A 13127-nucleotide genomic window follows, 5' to 3' on the forward strand; every position below is an offset into this window, starting at 1 on the left:
CTAGGACATCCCCTACCTTTTCTTTTCTTTGGACTCCTGAAATAACTGTTCCTACTTGAGCCACTCCCACTTTTTTTTTTCCCCCGTCCTACCGTGAAAACCTAAACCTTGAAATCTTGAAGACTAGAACCACTGATCATTATCGAGAGTTTTCTCAAGTGACTCCAATCATTTGAGATGTAATTAACTATAGGGGCTTGCCTTTATAGGGAACTTGGAACCCAAGTAAAATAAACCCTATTTAATTTTTGTATTATATATGGGAACTTGTCGGTCATACATAAAAGGTTCGCAGACCAAGCAGAGGTCACAAATCTCTTAAGTTGGAGGATTAGGTCTATCGCCGAGGTCTACACTTATCTTTCGGGAATGTGTAGTATTCGCGGCATCGGACACGATTATGCAAACTATTGGACAAATGATATCCATTTGGTCTCATTTTTCAAAAATTAAAATATACTACTTTAAAACTCAAATTATATATCTATTAAATTTTATTAAATTTCAAAAATTATTTTCATATTCATATTTTCAAATCATCGAAAAAGTTGACCGACAGACCGATATAGGGAACTTTAAGTTGAGCAAAAAGGAGTTCATAATTTCTAAAGGTGAGGGTCTCTTTTCTAGTCTTCTAGGAATAGTCAACAGAAAAGTCGTATGGCTAGATTTTAGGCTGCTAAAGAGAAAAAAATTAAACATCAACCAAAAGTGAGGTCAACATTAATATTACTTGCTTTCCTCTGATTTTTCATCTTAATGACAACTTTATAAGCCCACAATTAACACTAAGTTTATCTTTAATTTAGGAATTGTTTGCCTGACAATCAAATTTATATGTAAATCACAATGTACTTATATTTATCAATGTCAATTTACTTCCGATTGAATTTTCAAGTTATTATTGCTGTTATTATTCTCATATTATAGTACAATTTAAATTTTATTATTCTGGTTTCCATTTAATAATTTATTTTAAGGTTTTCTTATCATTAAATCATCAATTTGATGGAGCATTAATATTCAACACCTGTATAAACATTTTTACAGAAGTTTCTGATACAGCATATATACCTCAATATCCTCGCTATTTATCTTCTAATCCAACCAAATTAGTTGTAATCACTAATTTTAATCCTCCTTATAGTAGCTCTAATCAATTCAAAGAAAAATTGTGATATAATTAAACATAGAATTTAGAAATTTCAAATAAAAATTTAATAAAAACATATTACCTATTTATGTATATTTAAAAAGCTTCTAAAAATTTAAAATTTGATATTCATACCTTAAAACTTCCTCTTTTCCCCTTCTAACTTTTCTAACATTGACTTCCAAACAAAACCCTAAAAAAAATAATGCAATCGTTAAGCACAGATCTAAACTTCTAAAAATTTAACATGTGATATCCATACCTCAATCCTCCCTTACTCGGTTGCGGGGTCACCCGCACTCGCTTTCGCTCTCTAACTCTCTCCCATGCTCTCTTTTTCATTCGAGCAAGAATCTCGCGCTCTCTTTTTCATTCGAGCAAGAGCATTAAGCCCTCGGCCATTTCTCGCGAGAAGTGGCATGCGGATCCACTTCAGATAAATAACGACACCAAATTTAATTGGTGTCATTAGGTAATTTATTATTATTTTTATTTTTTAACCTAAATTAATGCATATTTAACTTAATCTTAACCATTATTAATTTATTTAGCCTATCTCATTAATTAAATAATTAATTTTATTAATTTCTTTATTTTAATTTTTTTCTCAATTAATTTAATTAATTATTATCATTAAAAAAATATTAATATTACATGATATTAGTCAAACTTGATATAATTTAGACCACTATAGTGGCATGATTTTTAATTGAATGTATGACTTTCATGTTTCTTAATTTCCATGCATTAGTTTAATTATGCGACTCTTAAACTATCATCCGCACGAATTTATGTGTTTTCCAGTTTCATCTCAAGTATTAGAACATGTTCGTATGATTTTGTGCTTCTTATTGAGTTTGAGATTCGCTAATTAAGAGGTTGTGAAGGAAAAGTGGCATAATTAGGCCAAAGAAAACAACAGTTATGTGGTTAGAAGACTGTTCAAAGAGATCTTAGCTATTTTGAATTTACACCTAATACAACATTGACCAGAACTTGTAAGAAATTCAAAAAGCAAATGACAAAAATTGCTATAATCTAGCAAACGATGGCATTAATCACTCAAAATTCATTTGAAAGTGTTTTGGTTAAAGTGCAAGGGTAGTAGCCCAGAGGGGCTAGAAATCCATTGTCGACAATGCTATAATTACACCAAACAATAGAAGCTGGTCACAAAAATGAATGAAAAAACATTAGCATTGTTATGGATTAAATAAATGAGTAAAAAACAACTTGTGCAAAAGTCAAATTTGGAAGGAAGAATAAAATTGACCTAAATGCTTCATTATGTCATGATAAGACAACTAAATAAAAAGTTCCCAATGAATAAAGATTAGCATTTAACTCACAAGAATTGCATGACAGTGAAGCTGGTGCATCCATCCCCAAACAAAAATTGCGGCTCCAAGCCACTGGCACCAACCCAAATAAAAGAGCGGCTTCAAAAGTTCCCAGTGAAAGAACTCGACATCTGGCATATGAGACCGTCCTTTGACAATAAATTCCACTATTTGACTGCCTACATAATTAATTGCCTCTACAGCACACGTACTTGCAATAGAAAGTGGTGCTGCAGTATAGAAGCTGGCACAAAAAAAATGAATAAAAAAATATTAATATTGTTGGAATCAAATAAATGAGTAAATGAGAAACAATTTGTGCAAAGAAAAAGTGGAAGGACCAAAATGCATTAGTAATTGGAAATCCAAAACAATATTCAAGACCACATTAATACTAAAGCAAGAAGATACACTGCTCATCAGACCTTTCAAAGCAAGAAAAACAAGATTCGGAAATAAGTACACATTATATCTAATGGAATGTTGTTTGCCAAACTTATACTAGATTTCAAGTAATAACCATCATTATAGGGTATAAAATATTTGCAAAGGAATCTATTCACAAATCAGAATAAGGGGGCAATTTCATTTCATAAATGACTTGGGACTCAAAGAAAAGTAATTATGCTTATATTTAATCCAAAAAAACTATATTCACAATACTCCGGTATCTGTAATTTCATAGCTATTGAGAATAATCACTCATTCTGATGCATTTGCACGCCAAAATAAGTAACTAAGCATCACGGCTTGAGAATGAGATGGCTTTGGTTAGACTTCTCGTCTCTTTTTCTTTATTCTGTTTTTTTCTTATTTCGCGCGGGCACCTAAACTTCAATTATACATATATGCCACCTTACCTATCAATAAAAAGGTGTATTTAACTTTTTCAAAGTTAAAATGGTGGTGTTTTTGATGTGATATGATAGATTTGAGTGGTATAGATGTAGAATGCATAGCCCCACCCCCACACTTTTTTTTGGTATGCACATGAGCAAAAGCGTTTCTCTTCACAAAAAATAAATAAATAAATAAATATTCTATCCATGGAAATTCTTTCTTTATTTTAAATGTGCGAGTTTATTTTCCTGAAGAGGTTCAGATTAAATCAGAAGCATGTTAGAAAACAATAAAATTTTGGCAAAAGAGCAAACATTAACATCTATGGTTAAAACACAGAATCGGTCCTCTCAAGGAATATAAGCTAGCATAATAGAAAGGTAAACAATATTTTAGTTTACTTCATTGATATAAATTAAAAATAAATAAAATCTCATCATCAACTTCTCTTGATAAATGGATACCATGAAAGATACCAGAGCTAACACAAACCACAATAGAAAAATCAAATAGGAAATTTATAATAAAACACACTTGAATGGGGAAATATAACACACGCGACACGCAAACTCACGTTAAGGCGGAACCCGCATGATGGTGGTGGCGGTTAGGGCGAATGGAGAGGTGGTTGCAAGATAGAGAAAGGATTTACAGGCTGTGGATGAGGACAGGAAGCGAATATGCGCAGCTGGACGATAATCCAAACAGCGGCAGTTTGCTAATTGAGGAGGTTGGACCACAGAAAAACATAAAAGGGGAGGCCTTGCGGCTGCAGCAGCGACGGTGGAGGGTTGGCGGTAGATTTGGAAGGACAGCAAGGATTGTGAAAGGGAGGTGGCTAAGACAGCAATGGCAGCAAACGAGAAAACTGGTATCGTCAGGAACTTAGCCCGGAATGCAAATACTGTAGGACGAATAGCATTGACGGTTGTTCTATGCAGCTACAACAGGGAACGACAAGTAAGAGTAGTGTAGCGAGGATATATGATGGGGAGTAAGCAAGATGATCACCACCTCAGAAGAGAGATACAGCCGGAGCACCACCCAATCCATCGAATACAGCCCTCAAAGGGAGAAAACGGATGTCGGTGGCTGTACTGATGAAAATATGAGCTAAAAACTACTTAAAAACACAAAAACTGCATATTTATAGAGTTAGGGTAAGTAGGAATGCACCCCACTCACTCCCAATAGAAGAAAAATGTATGTAAAGGAGATGGTCAATCGGTCCTCTTGGACAGATCCAAGCCTCCCTGCTCATAGGAGTTTGTGGTACTGTAGCAATATTGTAGTAATTGTCGTAAAAAATGTCTCATGATCGCTCCCGCGTCAGTCTCCCACGGTTGGAGGAGTTTTGACCACATTTGTCAAAGCTTTTGTGCCCTCATAGTAGTCAGATCAACCCTGTTAAAGGTAGTAAAAATGTTACGAGATTTTGATAAGACAACCATGTAAGCATTGTCAATCCAAAGCACATTCTAATAAAATAAGTATACAACGATTTTTGACACAGCTTGAGGTGGAGTTGGATAACGACTTAGATTCTCAAGAGCCCGATCCCAAGTAAATCTACAATCCGCTTCTCCTCATCCTCATACTTGGTTGGATATATCTGCTAACAAAGTCTGTCAAGACCAATCAACTCTAGGATGAAATCTATGATATGTTGGACTACATTGAAGTATAACCACTCAAGATATGTCTCTTCTTCTTTTTCTTTGAAAGAACCTGGATCTCACTATAGGATATTCCTTCCTACAAAGCTCCTAAGACGATCTTCAACATTGTGGTTCATCCATCCTGCCTGATCAACTATTGGTAAGTATACTGTTGAACTGAATTTAACACTCAAATAACTAACTATGAGCTCCTAGAAGTGCCATAAAAGAGTCTCCTCTCGAACATATTGGATCTCCCTCAGAAAATAACTTATGCATCTGAAAAGTCAGATTTTTTTCCTATCTGAGATTGCTCTGTGTCTAATATTGGCTCCTCAAATTCATGGCCCTTTTTGACATTCAATACCAATTTTGTTGATGCTCCTCTCAGTGTCTACAAAACGTTAGCTGATACATCACAATCTTATACTCTGCATTGTCGGCCGTTTTTTTCTTTAACTTCGTGGTTTGAAAAAGTGATGATTTTGTAATTTTGAAAATAATTTAAATATGAATATAATCTTTTTTATTTTTTAAATATAACATTTTAATTTTAAAAATAGATGAGATCAAGCGGGTCTCACATTTTAAATAATTTAGATGATTGAATATAATACTACAAGTAATACACTTATCCCGAAGAATAAATATATCACTTGTAATGGGAATTCAATCACCTAGACTAAAGAATTTGTGACATCTGCTTTGGTCTGCAAAATATTTTATAAAAAGGCCAACAAGTTCCCCTACCTAACATAAAAAATTAGATAGGGTTTATTTTATCTGGGTTCCAGGTTCCCTATAGAGGCAAGTCACTATAGTTAATTACATCTTAAATGACTGGAGATCACTTAAGAAAACTTTCGATTAAGATCAAGTGATTTTGCCTTCAAGATTTCAAAGTTTAGGTTTTCGCGGTTGGACATGGGAAAATCAAACGGGAATGACTCAAAATAGGAACAATTATTTAAGGAATCCAAAGGGAAGAAAAGTAGGGAATATCACAGATCCAGGAGAAACCCGGAGATGTCCCAACTATCTTATTGTTCGGTTGTATGTCTTTTGAAATGATTTAATTTGATATTTCAATCCTGCAAATTATTTATGATTTAGGACTTATGTTTACACAATATCGGACTGTGCAAATAGCCTAAAAAGACAGGAGGATTTACACCGTATCGCACGATAACCTCGGAATTCTAAAATGTTAGGACTTATAATTGTAAAACGGAATTGTACAAAAAGCCTAAAGAGTGATCCTATGCGTTGTTATTTAAACTAAAGAAGGTGATAAGTGATGTGAATGTGTTTTGTTGTTGCAGATCCACCTTGAAGTTATTCCTCGTCGTGCTGCCCACGATATTCGCTTGATATCCATATTGGTCTGCGAAATATTTTATAAAAAGGCCAACAAGTTCCCCTACCTAACATAAAAAATTAGATAGGGTTTATTTTATCTGGTTCCAGGTTCCCTATAGAGGCAAGTCACTATAGTTAATTACATCTTAAATGACTGGAGATCACTTAAGAAAACTTTCGATTAAGATCAAGTGATTTTGCCTTCAAGATTTCAAAGTTTAGGTTTTCGCGGTTGGACATGGGAAAATCAAACGGGAATGACTCAAAATAGGAACAATTATTTAAGGAATCCAAAGGGAAGAAAAGTAGGGAATATCACAGATCCAGGAGAAACCCGGAGATGTCCCAACTATCTTATTGTTCGGTTGTATGTCTTTTGAAATGATTTAATTTGATATTTCAATCCTGCAAATTATTTATGATTTAGGACTTATGTTTACACAATATCGGACTGTGCAAATAGCCTAAAAAGACAGGAGGATTTACACCGTATCGCACGATAACCTCGGAATTCTAAAATGTTAGGACTTATAATTGTAAAACGGAATTGTACAAAAAGCCTAAAGAGTGATCCTATGCGTTGTTATTTAAACTAAAGAAGGTGATAAGTGATGTGAATGTGTTTTGTTGTTGCAGATCCACCTTGAAGTTATTCCTCGTCGTGCTGCCCACGATATTCGCTTCAAGCTCCTTGCCGCGACGAGTTTAAGTTTTCTAGGGTGTCCAGTTATGATGTCAAATCACACGACCATATGGTTGTAGTCTTCTAAATGTCCTATATAAAAGAAAGCATGCTTAAAGCTATTTAATATAAAATGTGCAATACAGAACAAACAGTAGGATGCACGTAGAACAGTAGCAGGTAGAGACGGGAATAGTATAACATGCTGTACAGTATAGTAGCAGACAGAAACAGGAATATTATAACATGCCGTTTAGGAAGAACAGTAGCAGGTAAAAACAGGAATAGTATAACATGCTATACAGGAAGAACAGTAGCAGGTAGAAACAGGAAAAATATAACATGCTGTACAGAAAGAACAGTAGCAGGTAGAAACAGGAAAAATATAACATGCTATACAGAAAGAACAATAGCAGGTAGAAACAGGAAAATGAAGCGCTGTAAAAATGTAAAGCAAACCTGTACGCCCGTGAGATCCGATGTTCCTTAAGTATAACAAGCCTAAATGCATCTCCAAAAGCAAAGTCCGAAAGAAAACGTCATCCAGGAAATCCGAGGAAAAGCGGAAAACTCGAGAAAAATATGACAGAAAACTCGAGAAAACCAACGAGAAAAGATTTAAATAAAAGAAAAGAAAAAGAATCCACAAAAATCTTACAGAAATCCCGAATAAAAAAAAAAGTAACACGAGTGTCATGTCCCAAAACTTCGATAAAACAAAAAAAAAACTTCGAGTGAGGGGGACCGCAAGAACTCATATGGGGCTAGGCTCAGATATATATTTATACTCGAGGGTCCGCGAAGGCTACTCGGTCACCCGAATGTATAGAACCCGCCCCTCGTCTAGAAGTGTGTCTTGAACCTCTCTTAAGGGGTTATTTCCCAGCCTAAACAAGGATTCATCACGTGGACAATCAACCTTAAAGTATGTTTTATGTTTTTAACATGCATACAAATTTTAAACATGCAAAGAAGAGTTATCAATTTTTGTTTCATAGAAAAATATGTTTTTGCTTGAAAAGGGTTTGTCAAAATTTATATTTTTTTTAGGAATTTTCGTTGTCCACGAGTCGATTACATTGTAGGGCGTGGGACTGCCAACAACCTGAGGAAGTTCGAGTCAACTCCTGCTAGATTTATGCTGGTGAAGAATACTGCTATCCTATTTTTCATCAAATGTCTGGATCTTGATGTTATAGGATAGGACATCTTTTTGCTCTATCTTCGGTGTATCTTTATCATGAACACCGTACGCCCCAAAACGACTACTTGCGACCTTGCTTGATGATTTCACGTATAGCAAAAGGCTATACGTTGACACTTATGCATCGGACATAAGCATCAAAAAGAACGAACCAAGAAGCAAGGAAAGAAAAGAACAAAAATGGGGTGAGAGAGAGGAGGCACTGATCCTTCTAAAACACCGAAAAGAAGAATGGATCAGTTCTCAAAACTCGTATCAAAAAGACCTAGAAAAAGAGGGCCCAAGATCTTTCCTAACAAACATAAAGGGTCACTTTGCGCTGATTTTTCAAACCCCAAAGACGTAGGATTGATCAAGTCCACCAAATGCTTTTCCAAAATGAAGTTTAAAATCTCCCAAACTTCAAAAGAAGATGACCTCGGGGAAACCACCACAAATACTTCCAAACTCATGCCGAAATTAAAACTCCCCAACTTTCGAACTAATAGATAGCCTCATACATCAAATAAGCATAAAATCTTCCCACATAACCAAATAAATGCTCACGGCCGAGGCAACAAGGGAAACAACCAAAACATGTTCAGGGGTAAGAGGAGCAACCTACCCAAATCTTTTATATCATAAGAAAAAGATGCCACCTAGCCTTTCTATATTTCCTTATCTAGCTCCTAAACTCCTCTGTTTTGCGTTGATACTATCCAAATCCTTTCTAGGATGCTTGACATAGACAACTACCTTTGTTTCTCATATATATCATGAGGATTGAGGTGTTAGAAATGTAAACAAATAAGGATTGGGTGGCATGTATGTAAATCTCCAAAACCCCAAAATTAAGTGAAATTTCATGAATAAGCTTCGAATAGAGGGGCAACACAAGGGATAACATCAAAACCCCTAAAAACAGACTCCAAAAGCCTTTGAGAGATTAAACTCCATGCTCAACATGTATCTCAAATAGGGAAGCAATGGCAAGGAGTGGAACCGAACCACCATATCAAGCTCCAAAAAGGCTTAAAACCAAAATTTTCATTCAACTTATGCTTCAAACATGGGAGGGCAGCAACATGAAGCAAAACCAAGCCTCCAAGCAAACCCCAAAAAGGTTTAAAACCAAAATTTCTTTGAAACAAATTGTTATACAGCTTCTGTATTAGATTTAGAAAAGTCTAAATAAAACTTTGCTCACATAGCTTTTCCCATATTCCAAACTCCTCTTTTCTCGTTGCGTGGCCGCCCAACAATTTAAAACCCGAAATCCATCATATACGAACTTCAGGGGAGAAAAATAAAGAAACCACATGTATGTTCTTTCCTCTCTCAAAATTTCAGCCCACATTAAACAATATTTAAGCAAAGTTTCAGCTAGCTTACTCATAAAGAAGTTGAAAAGGAGAGAAATGCATAATGAAGGCTTAAGCATAACCAGAATTAATCTAAGTGAGACTAATGTTTTCCCCAAGCCGATCTATCTCATATCCCATGACAAACTTCTCAACTCATTTGAATACCAAGCCAATAAACCAAATTTAAGAGGATAGAAGAAGACGATTCTTCCTATTTAAACCAAGAACATCGAAACACTTTTCACAGCATGAAGTATTTCACAAATAAATTCAAAAGAAAAGCAGTGAAATTCTTACTTCCCAAATGCCTGAAGAAAGAGGAAGGAAGAGGGCCTCAGACCAGGGAGGATCGAACGACAAAGAGCCAAGCACACAAAGCACAGACCACCTTAAAGATGAGAATCATTCAATATTTCGGCAAAACATCCCCCACTCTCCAAAAATTTTCGGCCAACCCTAGAACTCCTCCCCAAGTGGGGTTTATATAGTCAGGGAAGAGGAGATGTGTTTCCCATCACTTACCGGGGCGGTGAGCCGAGCCAAGAGAAGCGACAAATCGCGCGGGAGAAGACGACGAGGATCGCAGAGGCGTGGGAGGGGAAAGCCGGAGCGCGTCGGAGGGAGTAACCCCGAGGGGACCCCGGGGAAGCTGCACGAGAAGAATCGGGCTCGGCTAGGGCACACAACCGAGAGGAATGGGCGGGACTCGCGAACGAGAGAGGGAGGCGAGGCGCGTGAGCCCTGGATTTCGTGATTTAGGGCTTTAAAAGGAAACAGAGGAGATTCGATCGTTTATATATATATTAAATTTCATGCAATTTATTCGTGCGCGGTGCCGTAACAAAATGGGTGTCTTCCTTAGGTAATATCGACATTCCGGACGCGCCAGAGCAGTCTGTTTTGTCATACGGGGTCGCTCGGACGACGTCGTCGACGATCGGGTAAAAAATGCGTCAAAATTCAAATTTCACAAAATTTCGACCCGCGATCGATCTTTGCCAAAATTGGTATCCCGGATGCGGGCGCAGTCCAATTTGTCGTCGGAGGTCATCCGGAGAAGTTCGCATTTTCACCCGTCCTTTAGGCTTAATTGATGTCCGATTTCGTGCAACTCAGTGAATTTTGTGCATTTGGTGTGTGAATGTGACGAAAAAGTCGTGACGATGTTTTCCTAAGGCTTGAAGTCTTATTAGGAACTTTTCTCTTGAATTTTCGCAAAATAGCCCATAACCGCTCGTTCATAAGACGATGATCTTGTGCCAAAAATGTTAGACATCAAAAGAAAATAAGAATTGACTAGAATTTCATTTCTAAAAAGGTGGGTCTCAATTCTAGCTTTTTAAGATGGTCAATAGGAACTCCTAAAGCTAGATCCTAGGCTCCTAAGGAGAAGAAGAAAAGACCTCACAAAAAGGAGGTCAACAGATATGTAAACACATAAGTTGAACTCGCTACCTTCTAGAACAGTTATTGTTAACTCAACTGGAGTCTCTCTCCTTCAGTTAGAATCCCTGGCTTTTCTTCCTCATCAGCTGGAAGCTGAGAATCATCTTTGAAATCTTCATCTTCTCCTAGATCACTGTTTATTTCTTAAACTTCTCCCTGATCTGTTAAAGAAATCATTCTTCTGATAGTGCAATTTGATTTAATATGTCAAAATCTGTGGCACTTAAAACACTTCTTGACAGGGACAGATTTTGGCATGCTGGTTAGTCCCTTTTTTCCCCCTTGAACTAGTGTCTCCTCACGTGGGGTCAACTTGGATGTTTCCCTGGGTGTACTATGACTGTAAAATCCTAAGGTTAAACCCTACTTGTAAGATGTGATGGACTTACAGTGTGTGGTCTCCCACCTTTGAAGTTGGGGTCTAAACATCCGGTCTGTTGTGAACAAGTAGAAAACAGCGTTGTCTCTCTCATTTCATCTTCGATCAAGACATCCTGACACTCAAAGACTCATTCCATGGTCCAGGGCCACTCGTCCGAATCCATGTGGCCGTCAAAATATGGCAAATTCATCTTTATTTCAAAATTCATGCGCGCAGATATTTCAGGTCATATCTTCAAGGTAGAGTTATTTCATCCCGAGCATCTGCATGGTGTAAGAGATTCACTCCCTTTCTTTAATCTAGCAAGTCATCATTGTGGTTATCGGTGACCCATCTGAATTGCTTCCCCTAGAAGGTGGTAAGCCTCGATTATAGTTAACGGGTTTTCCACTGCACATCCTCCCTAAATCCCTTGGACACCTCTTTGTGAATTTCTCATAAACGAGATCATATTATTTTCCCCCGATCAGGCTTCCTATGATTATCTCTTTGGCGGCATGGCTAGGTTTTGGGTGTCGGCGGGTGAAAGGAGGTGTGTAAAAGTGATGTTGGATGAGAAAACCTTTAGGTGGAGATAAGGTAAAGTAATAGTAAGTGCGGTTCTAGAAACCCTAGGATGGGATTAGGATTGAGCTAGTTCTGATACCAAATGATACCAAAGTTAACACAAACCACAATAGAAAAGACAAATATTATTACTGAAAGCAAATAGGTGATTACAATCAAAAAACACTTGAACAAGAAAATACAAAACACAAGACACGCAAACTCACGTTAAGACAGAACCTGGGTGATGGTGGCGCCGTTTAGGGGACTTGGAGAGGTGGAGTCGGGCTGTGGATGAAGACCGGGAGGGATAATGGGCTGCTGGAACAGCAAAGCTGCAAGGGACGGTAATCCAAATAGTGGCAGTTTGTTGATTGGAGAGGGTGGACTGCTGGAAAAACATAAAAAAGGGAGATGTTGCGGCTACGACAGCGATGGTGGAGGGCTTGGTGGCTGATTCAGAAAAAGTACAGCAAGGACTGTGAAGGGAGGTCATTGGGACAGCGATGGCAACAAGCGGGAATGCTGGAATCGCAAAGAATTTGTCTGGAATACAGAAACTGCAGGAAAAGCAGCGTCGGCAGCTGTTTCGAGCGGCTGCAGCAAGGAATGGTGGTAGGGAGTAGTGTAGGGAGGATATGAAAGTGGGAGTAGAGAAGATAAATACCAGATATAGCCAAAGCACCACGTAATCCTTTGGATACAGCCCTTGACGGGGGGAAAACGGATACCAACGGCTATCCTAACAGAAATATAAGCCAAAAACTATTTTCTAACACAAAAAAAAATAAATTTAGGTTAAATAGGAATGGACCACGCTCCTAATAGGAGGGAAATCCATGAAAAAAAGGCTCGTGGGAGTACGTGGTGCTGTAGCAGTGTTGTGGCAATTGTCGCAAAAAATATCTCTTGGTCACTCCCGTGTCAATGAATAGCATCATGTCCTCAAAATGGCCATAATCAACTTCTTTTGATAAGCTGATAACCACGATATGCTGGCAATGTAATGCTAAATATTATTCTTTGAAAATCATATGGATACATATAAAGAAAAGTATACAAGTTATGTTGACAGTTGACAGAATATCGACTTTAGGGAAGAACCCGTAATGCAATAGAAATCAATTCAGTGGCAAAACTAAGTATTCAAACCAACCAACTTAATATATATATA

At 37.3% G+C, this 13127-nt stretch overlaps 1 protein-coding gene across 3 annotated transcripts in view; it reads right to left on the reverse strand.

The window, feature by feature from the left end:
* LOC110019516 (polyprenol reductase 1-like) overlaps window positions 1-13127 on the reverse strand; it is a 70646-nt gene that overhangs the window by 42622 nt on the left and 14897 nt on the right. For all 3 annotated transcript variants that reach the window (XR_002293457.1, XM_020717200.1, XM_020717201.1), the window contains exon 3: window positions 2503-2737. Coding sequence is in view for 2 of the 3 variants with exons in the window: in XM_020717200.1 (XP_020572859.1) it covers window positions 2503-2737 (235 nt within the window). In the remaining variant the exon portion in view is untranslated. The remainder of the gene's footprint in view (window positions 1-2502; window positions 2738-13127) is intronic.

The sequence above is a fragment of the Phalaenopsis equestris genome, unplaced genomic scaffold, assembly GCF_001263595.1.
Source record: "Phalaenopsis equestris unplaced genomic scaffold, ASM126359v1 Scaffold000060, whole genome shotgun sequence".
Lineage (NCBI taxonomy): Eukaryota > Viridiplantae > Streptophyta > Magnoliopsida > Asparagales > Orchidaceae > Phalaenopsis > Phalaenopsis equestris.